General features: G+C 40.9%; 1 protein-coding gene across 2 annotated transcripts in view; it reads left to right on the forward strand.

Moving 5' to 3' along the window:
* itpk1b (inositol-tetrakisphosphate 1-kinase b) overlaps positions 1-18822 on the forward strand; it is a 39912-nt gene that overhangs the window by 5378 nt on the left and 15712 nt on the right. For both annotated transcript variants that reach the window (XM_053632549.1, XM_053632550.1), the window contains exons 3-5: positions 6914-6938; positions 12468-12593; positions 16826-16943. In XM_053632549.1, coding sequence (XP_053488524.1) covers positions 6914-6938; positions 12468-12593; positions 16826-16943 — 269 coding nt within the window. The remainder of the gene's footprint in view (positions 1-6913; positions 6939-12467; positions 12594-16825; positions 16944-18822) is intronic.

Genomic DNA, 18822 nt, shown 5'->3' on the forward strand with positions numbered 1-18822 from the left:
GACATGTGGAGTATTCCTGTTTTAGTTGCATTATGGAAGTGTATTACAGACATGTACACACCTTATTCATACTATTAACATCGTGTGGGAGTTTTCACCACACTGTGCGACAGGACACGTACACACACAGCAGTGCTCAACTATTTGACGGCAAACAAGAGAGCACGGTTGCGTCTGAAACCACATACTTACTTACTACAGTATATAGTTAGCGAGATACATGTATTTCAGGGTAAGCAGGCTGTTTGGGACGCAGCCCATGGCTTCAAGCAGTCGTCTATTTGCACGTATAGAATGACAAATAATTAACTGCACTTGAAGCTTTCGTAAAATTAAAAATGAAACAGCCAAAACTGTATACGGTACCATAACGGAATGGCGTGGCGCAGTGACGTAATGACGTGTGCCGTTAATCGATCTATGTCCTATAACATGTAAAACAGGAACATGAAAGGAATATTCTAGAAGCAACTCATGTAAACACCTTAATCACAATATTGTCTTATTCAGAATAAGGTCAGTAATTAGATTACTGCTGTCCATGTAAACGTAGTCATTGTTGCAGCAGTGATTTCTCCAACAGTACAGGTCTATCCTGCATCCTCATAACATTTTCTGAAACACTTGTAGCTGTAGGTTAACTCCCAGACCGTATGTGTTGGATCATGATGTATTATATCTGGAGTTGTGTATTATCCGGTTATGTCTGGCGATCGGCTTATTCTCCATAGAGGAGCCATGTTAGTCAGCATTCAGACAATGAGAGCAAAGGAAACCTGAGTAAGCATGAAAGGCCAGGTGAAGAGCGGCTTTTGTGCTGAGGTGCTGTGTGCTGTGTTTTATTTTTTGTGGCCACTGAAACCTGAGCAAACAGAATTGTTGGCTTGACAAAAGGTTCTGGCTTCATGAGGGTGTGTGTGTGAGTGTGTGTGTGAGGAAAACGAGCTCCTGTAACCCACATTTGGACGTTTGTGTGAGTGAGACTAACTCTGTTTCACACTCCAAGCTGTATCTCACTGTATCAGTCTCCAGCTGAATGAATAGTTATGTAATGTGTAGAACAGGCATTGCCTCTGATTAACTCAGCAACAGAAAAGGAGAATGTGAGGGAAAGAGAGAGAGAGAGGGGGGAAAGAGGGGAAGAGATCAGAACAATGTGATCACTGTAAGCGGTGAGCTTTTGTCAGTCACTGGATGACTGTTGAATTGTATATCCATGTATTTTTGACCCACACTGACTAACGTGATCAAGCGAACAGTGTTGTGCTGAAGTTGTAGTTTTGGATAAACTCGGTTGGTGTTCTTGTTCTATCTGTCTCAAACCCATAGCCTTGAAACATGCGTTGATATATTCCTTATTTATACGTATTCATTTGGCCGGCACATTTTTTTTTATCAAGAGTTAAGTCGATTTTTGTGATTCGTTTTCATTTTTATGAACTGTGTGTGCTCCCATATCTGGAAAGAGTTCACCGTCTTTTAGCTACTGTTGAAGAACGTGTAAAAACTGAACCGACATGTTGGTGAAGATCGTGTTCTATTATGTGGGAAAGCTGGTCTCATGCATTTCCTCAGCATAGAAACACTTTCAGTCAGAATTATTCAACCCCCCCCCCCCCCCCACCATTGCAAATCAGGTTTATTGTCAAAATTTACAGACTTGCAGCTGTTTGCAATGAACAAATCAAACAAAAGCAATTGGAATAGTTTGACACAATGAATGCTTCAAGTGTTGTCCTCCGTCATGATAGGGACGTAATGGAGACTAGGACGGATGCAAGTGCGGATAAGAGCTTTTAATAAAGAGAGACAGGCAAACATCCAAATCATGAGACAATAGCGTGGTCAAAAACAGGCAATGGGTCAGGCGATTGGCAAGCGGGCATAAACGAGGCAAGGCAAGAATCGAGAACGAGAAACAAGAGCGGAAACCATAAAACGGAACACGAACAAAGGCTTGGCACGGTGAATACACTCAATACTTCGCAAAGTCATTGTGTTCAAACAGTCTCTTTATACTGGGGTTGTGAGTGCTGTGAATTTGATGCAGCTGTGCGTGATTAGAATGAATGTGCTTTCTGGGAATTGCAGTCCATGGCGGCCATGTTTGTAGACTGCAGTGCAGGATGGGAAATGTAGTCACTGGTTTGCTGTGATATGACATCCTCAAATTCAACTGAAAATGCAACTTATAAAGACTTCTCCAGTCTCAGAATGATTCAACCCCTTCATGGCAAGCATCTTTAGTACTTCGTAGAGCACCCTTTTGCTGTTCTGACCTGCTGCAAATGAGATGCATAGCTTCTGGCAGCGTTCCTGAGGGATCTTAGCCCATTCCTCATGAGCATTGGCCTCCAGTTCAGTAATATTCTTGGGTTTGGTGCTGCAACTATCTTCTTCTAATCCCACCAGAGATTTTCTATGGGGTTTAAGTCAGGTGACTGTGATGGTCCTGTAGAATCTTCCAGGACTTGTTCTGCAACCAAACCTTGGTGAAATTTGAGGTATGCTTGGGATCATTGTCCTGTTGGAAGTTAAATTTTGACAATAAACCTGATTTGCAATGGAGGTTGAATAATTTTGATTGCAACTGTATATTTGTAATATAGCAGGCTGTATGTAACTAAAATGAGTACATATAACACTCTGGCAACATTACTTCACAAATGTCTGGAAATCTTATCCTGTTAGAATAGTACTTCAGACTAGCTAAACTAGTCTAGCTTAACATACCACATAATTCTGTAATTGAACATGATTGGTCTGAAGTTGATCCTGTTTTGCGACATCACAAACTGGGATTGTGTAGTGCCCCATGAGTATGTTTTTCTTACCGAAATACTGAGGGAAAAGTCTCTTTTTTTTCTTGACATCTAACGAACACAGTGCTGTGCCAGCAGATTTATTGCGCAGTTTGAAGAAAGGGGTATGGAAATCATTTACAAGTAATGTTTTTGAGTTCAGGGTTACTTTATTGTGTTTAAAGCTGGCTTTTGTTTATACTTAAGCTCTGTCGAGGCCTTTTGTGCGAAAAGGGCATCTGATGAAGTTGGTGAGAAAGCCATGGTAGACTGACCATGAATGCAGTCTCTCGCGCTCTCTTTCTCTCTCGCACGCACACACACACATCAAACACATCGCACTAAAGCTTAATCCAATAGCTGTTTTAGACAGATCCTTTGTAGCCAGGGCAACTAGGAAAGCACAGAACGTACTGAACCCTGAACGTACTGAATGCTCATGTGTTCACGTGTGTTACACTCCTGTCTCAGACAGCTGACGGTGGGGAATCCCTGCTGAAACCATATTAAGCTAAGCTGGCAGTAATAGTGCGTGTGCCGTGATAAAACTCTGGAATACGGATGATAATTAAACAAACACGAGACGAATGAGTTTCTGCGCAGTTGTTTTCCTTCGAACTCTGATGTTTGTGTTACACTCATGTATGTTGTTGTATACAGGATCGGTTTGAATATTAAGAACATCATTGAAATATTTACATATGTACTTATTTATTTGCCAGCATATAATGATAAATGATTTTAAGAAACTACTAATTTCTTTCTTTCTAGAAAGCTAAAAGTTTAAACGGCACCATTGGAGCTTTTTGTACTGAATTCCTCACGAGTACTGATTAATGTTCAGTAGTCAGACTCGGTAAGTAGAATAGTTCTACTTTCTGTGCAGGGAGTTGAAATAGATGAATGCTGGAAATCATTAAACATTTAGCTTGGTGTCAACCAAACATGTGATGGATTAGTAAGGAAGCTCTGGTGGTGTTTGTGTGAGCAGTGCTTCCACCAATCACGCGCTGGCAGAAATCAAGCTCTGACGGCGTACACTCGTGTACAGTTCTCGTTCCTGCTGCGACAGAATAGTTACAGAAGGAACATTAACGTTATCTGAATATTACTGTTTGTACAACTCATGTCTCTGTGGTGTCAGAGTGATGCAGCTTGTGATATTGCTTGATTTAGGCATTGCTACAGTATTAATATGAACTATATGCTGTCATTTTAAGAATAATTCATTATAGCCTGGCTATACATGAAAATACATGCCCACAGTTATAACGTACAGCCTGTATAGCTCTATAGAATCTGAAGAAAATGTATTTTTTATGCTCCGCCCTTCCTTACTATGAGTGAGCAGACATCTTAATGATGAGTTTATGTTTGTTGTGGTCTCTCTCTCTCTCTCTCTCTCTCTCTCTCTATAATACGGTCACTCATATCTAAATAGAAAAAAAAATTCATCTTTGGAAACATACTGCATGGAGTATTAATATTTATTAAGGAATGTATTGTATTTTGTATGTTATGCTATTTAATAGCATTTTTTTAAAGACAGAGAGAGAACTAATCAAGGTTAAAGTGGTAGTACAGCTTAGCTGCTTATACTGTTTAACTGTTGCGGAAATAAGATAAATCCCGGCTTGGCCTAGTCCTTTGGAGCAGTAGTATGAGAGCCACTGTTGGACTGTAGGCCCTCAAGTGCTCACTGCTCTGTTCTTGCACTGTTTTCTGCCTCACTTGGATAAAATTGGATAAAAGTACCTACTAGATGGATACATATAAGTAGCCTGAGCCTGTGCTCAGATACAAAGAAACTGTTGCTGCGTCCCGATTCGCCTACTTATACTATGCACTAAAAGTATGTACTCCTTTTTGTGAAGGAAAAAGTGCACACTTTTGAGTGTGCAGCAAAAGAGTATGCAAGTATTTGGACGTACTAAAGCGGCGGTCACACTAAACGTTCAGCATTGCGAAAATTCCAATTGACTTCCACTCATACGCATACGAACGCTGGAGCCCGTCATGTAACAGAACATTAACACGTCATGTAACAGAAGAGAACGTTGTTGCTTAGTTATGCACACTGTCCCTGTAAACAAACTCCTCGTTGCATTTCAGCTTTTCTTCAGTTATTATTCCCTGTGTAATTTATACTATATCATTTAATTCACCGTTTCTTGATTTATTTTCTCACATTTAATTTACACCTCTGTAAAATACGCCTCACCGATGTTACACTTCATCCGCTTCATACGTTTGCAGCTTGAATGAATCCAGCGAAGCAAACTGTCACAAAACTCCTCCTCCTTCGCACAAGGAGTTGCGGGCAGTATTGGCTGAAAAAGTGTCCACGGATCCACACTTGGAAAATCTACAGTAAATAGTAGATCATCCTGGTACTTTTGGGATACTCATTTCAACAGCCTACGATTTAGGACACACTAATCCTAATCTCGGTTACTATTTAGGACATATAGTAGGCGAATTGGGACGCAGGATATGTCTTATTATCTTGCTCTCCTGTTGTGTCTGCTGCTTACTTGGTTACTGCGATCAAATTTAAGAGCAGCACAACAGATGCCTGTCTTCAGGAGATTGGATCCCAGTGGTGACGCAGATAATTGGCTGTGCTGCCTGGTTAAGAGGCATGGAACTACTCTGTCAGACTGAAATGAAGCGGCACATATAGGGCTCTCCTCTGAGTGTGTTTAGCTGCCCTGTGACACAGCAGCTTGAAAAGTGAAGTTCACCCTCTCCAGTTCAGCCAAGTTCACGCTACACGACTTTCAGCGTCGGCAGATCGCTGTGCTGTTCACGCTACACGACTTGCTGTCTTGTAATCAGGAGTCATGAAGTCGTGGTGGTGTTCACACTACGTGATCGCTCGGTGACTGGGGGTCACACACTACACGATCTGACACACGACGACTCTATCTGCTGTCCAAACTACGTTTGGTCACGAAAACACACGTGAGAAGTGGCACGGATATATGATGCGTGAAACAGGAGTTGTTTATTTGAAGATGGACGTAGGACAGAAACAAGCGGTGCGAGGTATTTGTGTGATGAGTTGTGCTGAAGAAACCCCAAAAAGGAAAAGAAAGTGGGTGAAAGAATGGATTAGCACGTGCGGGAAGCAGGGATTGTGTGTGCTACAGAGAGAGTTGGAGATGAGTAAAAAGGTTTCGTGGGTTTCCCTTTTTCACGGTTACCTCACTCCATACCTTGCTCTCTCATTGGCTGTAGCTCGTAGCCGCAATCACTGCCAGAGACAACACTTTTCAACACTTTTGCTCGCCGAGTCACCTCCGATCGAATGGTTTTTGTTGGCGCGCTCGGCGACTTGCTTATAATCGCGTCACGTGAACTAAGCTTTAGTAGAACTTGAGTGATTGAGCGAATTGATAAATGACCAAATTGGGAGAAAACTGGATTTAAAAAAAACCCCAGAAATCCAGGAGTGGTGCAAATCTAATGCTGAAATGTTGAGACATGGTTAACACACCACTTTGTTTGGGGGTACATGAGTTCAGCAGGGTCGTAATATCGGTAAAGCTGACTTCAGTTTGTCCACATCTTATACAGGGTGTCCCAAAAAAAAGTCTCCGTACATCGGTTGTGTCTTCGTCAGTGGATGTTTGTGGACGTCCACTTCCAGTCTTTTTGAATTTGTTAATAAGTTTTGGCAACAGTGTTATTATATATTAACAAATTCAAAAAGACCGAGAAGTGGACATCCACCAACATCCAATGACGAAGACACAACCGACGTGGTGCTGGCGTACATAGTCCCCTGTGTATGGAGACTTTTAGGACACACTGTAGATTTCGTGTGGAATTCTGTGCAGGTGATATTATTTGAGATTGAGCTTGTTAGAAGTTTGCATTGATGGGTAACTAGATAGACAGACAGGTGTGCAGATGCTATCTCTGCATACCTATCAGAAATCAGATATGTTTTTGTTGGGACTTTTAAACAATTGTCTATACAGATCATGCATCAATATATATTTTTTGTATCCCTAGTTTTTATTTTTAAAAGATAAAACTGTTCTTGCGTAAGTGTACAAACATCAAGGATTATATTGTAATGTCTGCTTTGTGTTTTTCTCTTTTAGGAAAAGAGGCATAGAAGTGGTTCAGGTAAGCATTTTGGTTTTCCAACTAAAATATCCATCCATCCATCCACCTTCTACCGCTTACTCCTTCTTCAGGGTCACGGGAACCTGGAGCCTATCCCAGGAAGCATCGGGCACAAGGCAGGGTACACCCTGGACAGGGTGCCAGTCCATCACAGGGCACAATCACATATACACCCATTCATACACTACGGACACTTTGGACACACCAATCAGCCTACCATGCATGTCTTTGGACTGGGGGAGGAAACCAGAGTACCTGGAGGAAACCCCCACAGCACGGGGAGAACATGCAAACTCCGCACACACATGGCCCTGGCAGGAATTGAACCCCGGACCCTGGAGGTGTGAGGCAAACGTGCTAACCACTAAGCCACCGTGTGCCCTCCAACTAAAATATTTCATATCAAATCATTTAATCCTATCAATACTATTGTGTAATTACTTTTTCTGAGAGTGTTGATTATATCTTGCTTTGCTGTTGCCAAAATTCTTCAGATTTACTGAAAGTGAGCAAATATTAGCACTCGTGCAGTGAGGGATGTTTATTTGAACACCATTTCTTTCAAAGATAAAGAGTTTGCTCAGTCAATATATATTTTTCTGCAAAACTGGTTTCAAAACGTGCAGCACGGTGGCTTACTGGTTAGCACGTTTGCCTCGCACCTCCCATGTTGGGCGTTCAATTTCTGCCTCTGCCCAGCGCGTACCGAGTTTGCATGTTTTCCCCACGTTCCGGGGGTTTTCTCTGAGTCCTCTGGTTTCCTCCCCAGTTCAAAGACACGTGTTGTAGGCTGATTGGCATTTCCAAATTGTCCGTAGTGCAAGAGAGTGTTGTGCCTTGTGGTGGGTTGGCACCCTATCCAGGGTGTCCCCAAACTTAAGGGGTACAGAAATTGAATGGATGGTTTCAAAATGATCAGTACCCTCACAGTTAACACCTGCTGAAGATTGTAAGATTGTAGGTTAGAGATGCTTGTAAGAGGGATTGTCGACTTTCACAGTGAACATTTTAAGCTCTTTTATATATCTTAACTTTGTGTGATCTGTGAACTGCAACGTAGACCGCATGTCACGGGGGAGAGTCCATGGAGGCGGATGCACGTATAACTTCTTTATTAAAAAGCCAGGAAACACCAGGGAACCAGAAACTAAGCACTAATATAAACAACAATGCTAAAAAAATACTTAAACTGTCAAAAAGACTACACATAGTACAAATAACATCAAATGGCAATAAAGAAACAAACACAAAACATAACATGACCTGAACATAGCAACAATGGCGAGAAAACGGGGAACTTTAAATAGGTAAACTAATCAAGAAAAACAACAAACAGGTGAGCATGGTAAAACAGGAACTCAGTGAGACAACAGAAGAAGTTGTTCTGCAAGGACAGTCAGGGTGCCTTCTAGTGGTCCAAGGTGGCATTGCCCCTGGGCGGCCATGCCAATCACATCTTGTTGAAAGATTTACAGTCAAGTTTGAACCTTCTGTGTGTTTTAAAGCGGGGCTTCTTTTATGCAGTTCTTCCTAACAGCTTGTTTCTGTCGTGATGGCATCTAAAGATTGCACTTGAAAGCTTCAAGCTTCAAATAGGAATCTGAAACGAAAGCAACTAAACCGCACAGCTTTGAAACTTGTGTTCGTTTTGGTTTTTACTTCCTCGCTATGCAGTGGGAGATGAGCTTGATAATCTCCAATAATCATGCAGCTGACTGTATTTACTAAACATCTTTAACTTATAATCTCCTGTACTGGCTGAAATCCAGACACTGCACAGTCAGGTTCCATTTTAAAGGTGTGCAGATTTCGCCAAGGATTTCTCAAAGACACTGCACAGACCCTGCCTTGAACTAATCAGGCTTTTGTACAAGCAGCACCAATCATCTGGCCTTGTATTTGTCTGTGTGCATCACAGAGACACATCAGTTCACCTTCCCCTTGGCCACAGAGAACTGAGAGAAAATCATTCAATAAGGATATCTGTAGATTGCCTCGTCTGCACTGTGTCTTTGTGACTGTAGCCGTAGTCATGTAACTAGCTTATGTCCTGTCTTTCTGACTGTAAGCACATCTGCTTTTTGTGTGCATTGTTGACATTTACAGAACCAGGGAGGTCAGTTTCTGATGACATCATCGCTTGTGAACATCTTCTAACTGACCGTTCCCACAAGAAAATAGAGACTGACGGTTATTTTAATGTGGGAAGGAATTCATTATCTATGTTCCTGATCGTTTCTTTGCCCTTAAGTTCATTTCCATTTATTTATTTATTTATTTATTTATTTAGTGTTGTTGTTTTTTTTAAAGAAAGATAATAAAGCAACACTGTAGAAGGTTCCCTTTGGTATGAATTGCACCATTCTTCTCTCGGCCATTTCCTTCCCTATATCATTCGATTACCTCCTCAGAACAAGATACAGGTCCTCCCAAACACAATTCTGACTTTATGGTTGATTTACACTATGGTCCAGGAGTCTGAGAGCGCTAGTGAAAATGCTTCAGTTATCTCAGCAGTTAATGCAGCAGTTTTCAATGCAAATGATATTTCGGACAACAACTTGAATGAAAAGAAGAATCTTTGAAATATTGACATGAATTTCAGAGTTTCTTAGTATTCTTTTGCTTTACACTTTGACAGTGTGCACTCGAGCTGGCATGGACTCAAGTTTGTGAAAGTCTTTATGAACCATTTTAGATCAAATCCCACCGGAGTGTCGTCTGAACACAAGAGATTAGGTATGAGGAAAACGTGACCTTTTTTTCAAATAAAGCAGTTAACATAGTCAATATTACAAATTTGCTTACATTTAAATAGGGAATTAGAAATAATACAGAATCCTGAGTATTAAATGTTCAAGATATTGAAAATGTACTTTACTTTGTTCTAAATATTTACCCAATTCTAAAACCTGCGGTTTATTTTCAATTTTAAATGGAAACACTTCATGACTTTTGTAGAAACCCACAGGAAGTCTACACCCTTTCATTGGTGCTTGTGGCAGTTTAATAAACTATTGAACCCCGTGTAGAGCAATTATTTAATATCCGTAGAGTCTATCTATCACCGGACTGCAGATTATTCTTATTTGCTAATATGGGCTCATAAAATATGAATGCAGGCTCAGTGTGTCAATATTTTATGAAGGGAAACATTAAAGAGCAATGACATCAGCACAGAAGGGGCTTTTTTTTAACCTCTCCTCCTACGTGTCTTTTGTCCCTGTGTTATTTTGGACTTCACCCCATCGTGTTAAAACAGACCGTGTTTTTAACAGAAAAGTGTGACGAGGGCAGTCTTTGGTGGCTTTTAGTACCGTTCATGAAAAGTGTTTAGAGTGACGATAATGGAAAATTTTTTTTTTTTTTTTTTTTTTTTTGTGTGTGAAAAATGTTTTAATTTTGATTGGCGTTTTAAGGACATCAAGGCTGCAGCCTGACTATGTTCAGATCCTGAGCGTTCCAAAGTGATGTGAGTCATTATTTAAGTTTTTCATTTTCCCATGTATTTATTTCAGAGCGCTTGGTGGCCACTGCTTCCTCCGCACCCTCTTTCTGAGGGCGAATGACTCATCAGATAACATGCACTTGCTCTCCATCTGGTTATGGACCTGTACATAGGCATACCTGAAGAAAGAGAGACAGTAATGTAATAAAACAGGCATGCATCTCCTACTCTGATCATTTAGCTTTCATATGCTATGGTGGAAAATTGCACGTAGACAGACAATGCAGTGAGATACTTACTTCTGTGTATTAAGCAAAAGCTGATTACATTCTGCTAATGATTACTGGGGCTTGCAATAACAGTGTATTTAGTGATCAAGAGACCGAGGAGAGTGGGAAGGAGACTCGAAATGTTTGTGCAGACATGCACAGGTCACAAATGTTGCTGTTTTATGTTTCAGGGTGTGTCATGTTGCCCTGCGTATCATCTGTTTCATGATTAAATCATCATTGTGTCAATATGAACAAGAACGGCTTCAAGTTAACTGTCGTTATTGCAGTCACGTTGAGAAAGCTTCAGTGACAAAGTATCCTAGGGCATGTACACATGGTCAGTTCAAATCCAGTTATTCAGTTAAGACTTAAGAGCCTTTACATTTACTGTACATCAGAAAGAAGCACGGATTAGATTGTGTATTCGGAGTGAACATGTTGTGTACAATACCTTCCTCGCATGGAAACAACTGTCAGAGCAGACCAGTATTATTATTATTATTATTATTATTATTATTATTAAGTAGTTGTAGTAGGAGGAGGAGGTATAGTATTAATTGTATTATTATTAGTAGTAGTAGTAAGAGGAAGAGGTGCAGTAATATTAGTAGTATTAATATTATTAGTAGGAGGAGGAGGTGTAGTAATAATATTATTATTATTTTTATTATTATTATTATTATTATTATTAGGAGGAGGTGTTATTATTATTATTATTATTATTATTATTAGTAGTAGTAGTAGTGGGAGGAGGAGGTGTAGTAGTATTATTATAAGTAGTATTAGGAGGAGGTGTATTATTATTATTATTATTATTATTATTATTATTATGAGGAGGTGTAGTAGTATTATTGTAAGTAGTAGAAGGAGGAGGTGTATTGTTGTTGTTGTTATTATTATTATTATTATTATTATTAATATTAAGAGAAGGTGTAGTAGTATTATTGTAAGTATTAGGGGGAGGTGTAGTAGGAGGAGGCAGTGCAGTAATATTAGGAGGAGGAGGTGCAGTAGTATTAATATTATTATTATTATTAGTAGTAGTAGTATTCGTAGTAGGATGAGGTGTAGTAGTATTAGTATTATTAATATTAGTAGTAGTAGGAGGAGAATGTTGTTATTATTATTATTATTGTTGTTGTTGTTATATCTCTTGTTTGAAATCCTTTAGATGTAAAAATGACATAACCTAAAGGATTGCTTTTTGTATAAGCAGTACTTTCTTCTCTAATATTTCTCTTGGTTTTGACAGTTTAAACTGAAGGAGTCACACCCATCTGTTGTTTTCTCTTACCTCTTGGTGAATGAGTGACTAAACTTTACTACAGCAGCCTCAGGGGAATTCAAATGCAATATCACGTTCATAAACATGTTCTGTATCTCTAGCCGTGTGTGTGACCCATTTTTCCTGAGCTGCTCAGCACTGCCTAATTGACCCAGTGTGAATTTCAGTTTTACAGCCCTCTTTATCTCCGTTTCAGCTATCCAATGCCATCTGGACTATTATTATTCATGCATACGACAGAGTCTGAACACTAGCACCTCTAAAATTGTGAAACTAATATAGATGGTCTTTGTTGATAGATTATTTTTTTTATTAGAGACATCAGACCAGAAAGTGCAGCGTAAGCAGTGTAGCTCATACAGTGCCATGTGAATGTCATTGTAAAATATCAGCTTCACTTGCAAAGAAGTAAATGTCAAGGGATCAGCACACAGTACGCAGCTCTTAGCATAATGTGAAATCCAGATATTTTTGCTGAAGAAGTTCAGATTAAGTTAAGCTGCTTCCTTCATCTTTGCCTTCAGCTTGACCTGAGCCAGCCTCTGGAGGAGCAGGGTCCGTTAGACGTCATCATCCACAAGCTGACAGATCTGATCCTGGAGGCCGACCAGAACGACACACAGTCCCTGTTACTGGTACAGCGTGTGCAGGTGAGAACTGGCCACCGTACAAACGTTATTATAATTCATTGCCTGGCAACTAATATTTTTTCCATATTAAGGGTGTCTGTGAGGAGTAAAGAGGACCGTTGAGTCTAGCTGGTGTAGGGACTGATGCCATGCCATTGTGCCAAATGCATTTGAAAAGAACCTGTTCCCCAAAGGACCAGTTGCACCAGACGTGTTTCTTGTGTCGTCTTACAGAACAGATGTTTTCATTTGAAACAGCGTTTAAGTCAACACTAGCTGCATGAGATGTGAGGCACACGAGTGTGTTTTTATTAACATTTTTTTTTTTTATCATCCCTCCCATGAATTTCTCCCAAACTTCGTCACCTGCTAAATTCCACTCAGCTCTCAACCAGGGATAGGGAAGGCTAAAGGTTGATTTATACTTTATATTTCTGTCACAGTTAAGAGAGGGGGATCATGGGTAATCATGGAATGAAAAGACACTAAGAGATGTGCTAGTGTGCAGTCCTCCCACAAGCTGACTATGCATTTTGCGTCTCTTCAGCGCTAAGCTGGGTGAAAAGAATCAAAATATAAGAACCCATAAATACGTAAACATTATTATTCTAACCTTTACCTTTCGTGTGAGTTAGCACGTTCCTGCATTTTCCTGAAGTATCCAGCGCACGTAAGGTAAAACGGAAGTCCGTGTACACTGCTTTGCGGAAAGGCGGACGTTTTCTGACGTCGTTGTGAAAGGGGACTATTGGATAGTGTCACTTTGATTGACAGGGGAGAGAGTAATGCCATCCCTCCCACATAGAGAGCACAGCAAATATTGCTCCCTAGGCTCCTGGAAACGGATAGCTGTTGCATTGTTGGGATTCAAACTCACTCACGATTTCCTGATGATATGTCAAATGCTTGAACTCTTTACGTTCACACAAAGCAACAGGAGACCATTCATTTTCAATAGGAGCTGGCGACTTCTAGCGATACGAGTGACCGCGAATGTTGGCGACTAGATGTGGGCGTTTCCAGCGATGTGACAAAGTCGAGAAAAATGTAACCGTACGCAAATTTGGCGCGACTTGGGGCAGCGACTACCAACCGGAGTGAAGGCAGTAGAACGCATGAGACCGGCGATCCACCATGCTGCTTGAGAGTCTGAATTGTTTCGTGGACACAGACAGCCTGGCGCTTGCACTGTCACTGCAATGTCAAAGAGCACACTGCTTCTCCTTCATCTCGTAGAATATGATGCATATATGCACAAGGTGAATTTTACATACAAACTCTGTCCCTACAGAATGTTTAATTTTAGCGGCAAGAAAACCGGTTTGTTGTCAAAACTGGAATGCTAGTTGCTCCACCCACTGAGAATTATTACTAGGCCAACCAGTAATAGTAATACGCAAGTTAACCTTCTTTACAAAATTAAAGAGAATGTTGTGGCAGTAATACATACGGAGCACACGGTGTGGATTGCACAGAAAGCTGCTTGCGCTACACAGACGTGTGGCTTATGTCTGGCCTCCAGTAACACTTAGGACCCATCGATCATGCATCACACAACTGTAACGGTGCTACACTTCTGAACATATAAGGAAGTCGACACTTGCCCTGCTTCACTGAGACCTATCTCGGAGTATAAAGCTTTGCCTGTGAGTGGGTGCAAAAAGGGAGAGAGACTACTTGGCACTGATCCTAACTGTTAGTGGACAACCATAGTTTGGATTAGGAAGAGGAAAGTTGGCTCAAATGAAAGTCATAATTAATCCCCATTTTATTCAGACCATGTTTTAGAAAGACAAAAAAAAAACCCAAACTGAGTAAATTAGAGCACGATAACCCACTCTTTATTGTACATGATAAGGATGTATAATGGATCTTAATACAGTAGTGGCACAAGAGAACTCCATGGATTGTTTATTATAAGCTGATTATAGTAGGCGAAGTGAGTCAAGGGCTTTATAAACATTTTAGTCAAATCTCCTGAATATAATTCACCTCTTTCATGCAAAAATGTTATTGCAAGCTGCTTGAGAATAGGGATGGGCGATATCTTCTCGTTTGCGATATACCGGTAGAAATTCTCCCCACGATAAGAATGAGTCTTCCCGCGATAATAACGATAATGCCTAGTTGATGACGTATTTCTGTGTGCGGCGGCCTGCGACCCAATCGCAGCTCACGTGCAGAGCGAAAACCAGTACGGCGGAAGGCGGACATGAAGCTGAGAAGGAGGAGCTACCTCTACAATCTGGAACTGGTTTGGTTACAGAAAATCTCTTTTACTTTTAGATCAATGTTTGTGTTTCTGAGACTCTCAAGATCACAGCTATCACTTGTAACCAAAAACAGTGGTGTACGGTACTATATTTATATCGTCACTGATATCGTTATCGCAATAAATACCAGAAAATATCGTTATACAGTTTTAAGTCCATATCGCCCATCCCTACTTGAGAAAGAACATTTTGTAACATTGTGCTGCACTGTTCTTTGCATGGATGTGAGTGAAAAGTAATAGATGAGTAAGTAATAATCAGGAGTTCAAGCCTGGGTCCCAAACCCACAATATGTAATGCACGATAATGTCTAAATAGTAACGATGCTGTGATATCCTGTTTAGTGTGATGTGGTGTAAATATTCACGACTCGGAGCTGCACAGTGTTACAGAGGTGTTCTGAGAATAAAAACGTCATTGTGTGCATCAGTCCAACTGACACAGTTCCTGAGTACTAAGTAAAAGCGCATAACCTTATTTCCAACAAGAGATTGTTTTTTAGCTACCGTCAGCTGGTTAGCTGTTACCGTGACAGCGTGTGCATCACAAACCTGCCGGAATGCGTGTGTGTTTATTCTGTAAGATTATAAACTCTATGCAACCTCTAGAATGAGCTAGTGTTCATAGTAGTATAATGTCAGCGCACACAGCACGCACCAGACCACAGGCTCTATGGTGCGGCTTTCCTCGAGGCTCTGCACGTCTCCCGAGACCGTTCGAGTCAGCTAGGCTGCTAAATGTAAATGATTTGTAAATGATCAGATGATAAATGAAATGCAAATACAGAAATAATGGGGAAACTTGTCAGTCGCTGTTGTAAGTGCTGTAGCAAAACTACTTCATAATACAGTGTTACATGATGAACATAATGAGGATAAATCAGCTGACTAATATTCACTAGCTTCCTCCTAGGTTTTTTTTTTTTTTTACCTGACCACTGATTTTTTTCAGTATTATCATTTTTCCCTGTCCTGCACAGTGGTCTTATAAGTAGGTGCATCTACAAAATGGATTTGGGATATTTTGGTAACTTGCATACATACTGTATTTTATAATGATTAAAACCAGATTTTAAAAAATGATTTTTGATTAGATAATGCACTACCAACCTACAATGTGACATGATTACAAACCGTTTTGTTATGTTAGACTTCTTTCCCCTTTTAAATGATGACTTCCACGTGTGTGTGTGTGTGTGTGAATAGAGAAGTAACACAGTAGAGAAAGAACAGTCTTTCATAAAGGAGCACAATCCTAATCCACATTATTTAGAGCCGGTAATAGAATGTCTTCTGTAAAATCATTCTGACTTTACCCCCCCCCCCCCCCCACCCAAAAAAAAAAACCCAAAAGAATAGAGTAGTCTTTTTTTCTTTTCTTTTAAAAAATTTTTTTTTTTTCAAATGCCAGCATGATTGCCTTACATAACACTTTTCTTGCTTTGGATCTGTGCTGGCAAGATGTGCGCTGTGCATTCCTATTCACATGCTGATGCTCCTGCTGACCGCAGACATGCATGAACAGCACATGTGCGTGCACGCTTGAAGATCTTGGGAGCTGGCGAAAACGATACACGGTTTTGTAAAATGGTAAGAACGAAGGAAAGTGAAGCCACGTCATAGTGTCCTCATAATCACCTCAGCTTCAGTGTGAGTGTGGAGTGTATTCGTGAGCATTAAAGAGTGCAACGAGACTTAAAAGGATGTTATGTACAAAAGAGAAGCTCATGCAGATCTGACAGCTTTGTGCTCAGTGTGAGTGATGTAACAGAGCCCAGGGTGCGTGTGTGTACGTGACTGTGTGTGTGTGTGTGTGTGTGTGTGTGTGTGTGCATTCACAAGTGGTGCTTTAATGTAGTCTTTTTTTTCTAAGGCTCCTTTGTCTCCTTATTATTCATTTGTACTCTAATATAATGACTAGATATCAGCCCATAATTCTTGAGTGTTTTTAGGAACGTAACCTTTTCCCCTGGATTTGCAGGACTATATAGATGCTCACCCTGAGACCATAGTGCTGGATCCACTCCCAGCCATCAGGACACTGCTTGACCGCTGCAAGTCTTACCAGCTGGTCCACCGAATAGAGGCCTGCATGCAAGGTATAGCTAATGCCTGTACTGTGTCTGTTTTATTTATTTTCTTTCATTTTCATCTTCATTTTATTTGCGGTGTCCGATGCAACTTGTGACGCGTATTAGATCGGCTTCTCTGAACCTCTTGAAAAGAGCTCTAGTCATGTCAAACTAAGCCATTATCCCTTCACTTAAATTAAATTAGGCCATTCTCAAAAGGATGTAGATATAGAGATGGGTTACGAGGGAAATGTAAAACTGCTGGCCTTTTGTTATGCTCTGGGGGGCATTTAGTCGCCATGATGTGGGTCCATGTGTGCCCTTAGAGGGAAGGGTCACTGCATGTCAGTATAAAGTTATTCTAACTGATCACCTCTATACGATGATAAAACGTTTCTATCCTGATAAAAGTGGTCTCTTCTGCCCCATCCACATTGGAGCATTAGTGCTTACTGAATAGCTTAATGAGCATGAAAATGATGTAAATCACAAGCTAAGGCCTTCACAGTCACCTGATCTGAACCAGTTGAACACCTAAGGGAGATTTTGGAGTGAGGGGTTTGGCAGCGCTCTCCACCACCATCATCAATACACTACGGTGATTTTCACACTGGGCATGTTTGCTGCGGTGCTCTTCCGGGTCCGCATGACAGCTTTCACATGACCAGTTTTTCATGCAAACCGTGCTCTGTTTCGGACTAAACTGCCAGCGTGAACGCCCCCTAACTGAGAGAATATCTTCTGAAATTAACGATGAAATTATTATTATTAAGTATTTTCACTCCTATTAGTCTGATTTTTACATTCTGATTTGGAATCAGAGTATGAAAGTGTGTTTCCACCTGCCTGAAGGGGGAAAATGCCGATTTAAACAGTCTAAACACTGCATATCTGAAAGCACCTGTAGAATCTATGCCAAGGTGGACTGAAGCTCGTCTGCTAGCTGAACTCACTCAACACCCTTTAATGGTAAATGGTCTGCACTTATATATAGCGCTTTTTTAACATTAGCGGTCCCAAAGCACTTTGGACTATGTCTCATTCACCCATTCACACACACACACACACACAGACACACACAGACACACAGACACACACAGACACACAGACACACACAGACACACACAGACACACACAGACACACACAGACACACACACAGACCCCAATGGTAGCAGAGCTGCCATGCAAGGCGCTAACTTGCCATCGGGAGCAACTTGAGGTTCAGTGTCCTGCTCTAGGACACTTTGGTATGTGGAGTCATGTGGGCCGGGAATCGAACCACCAACCCTACGATTAGTGGACAACCCGCTCTACCACCTGAGCCACAGCCACCCTTTATGCCAGTCTTTATGCTGGTTTTTCCTTTAATTTGTCACTCATTCGTGTCTGTGTTTGTCCACTATGCCCTTTTCAACACAAATATTTTCCAGAAAGAGGTATCTTGAACTGGCACAGACCTGCACACACATGGTGTGTGTGTGTGTGTGTGTGTCTATATTTGTCTGTGAGCATTCTGTGAGTCCTTTACTTTGCAGCCACACATGGCAGATGGTTATGTAACTAAATCATCTGTAAGCCTCCAGTCTGTTTCTGTTCCTCTCTCACATATCATTGTCCTGCATATATTTTCTAGTAGTTAAATATTTATGGTACAAAATTGTTTGAACTACATGCTGTGATTTACATTTATGGCATTTGGCAGATGCCCTTATCCAGAGCAACTTACATTTATCTCATTTATACATCTGAGCAGTTGAGGGTTAAGGGCTTTGTTCAAGGACCCAGCAGTCACAGCTTGGTATTGCTGCGGTTTGAACTCAGGACGTTCCGATCAGTAGCCCAACGTTGTAACCACTGAGCTACCACTGCCCATTAAACATCAAAGGGAAAATGGGCTGCCTTAAG

Source organism: Ictalurus furcatus, chromosome 9 (assembly GCF_023375685.1).
Source record: "Ictalurus furcatus strain D&B chromosome 9, Billie_1.0, whole genome shotgun sequence".
NCBI classification, from domain to species: domain Eukaryota; kingdom Metazoa; phylum Chordata; class Actinopteri; order Siluriformes; family Ictaluridae; genus Ictalurus; species Ictalurus furcatus.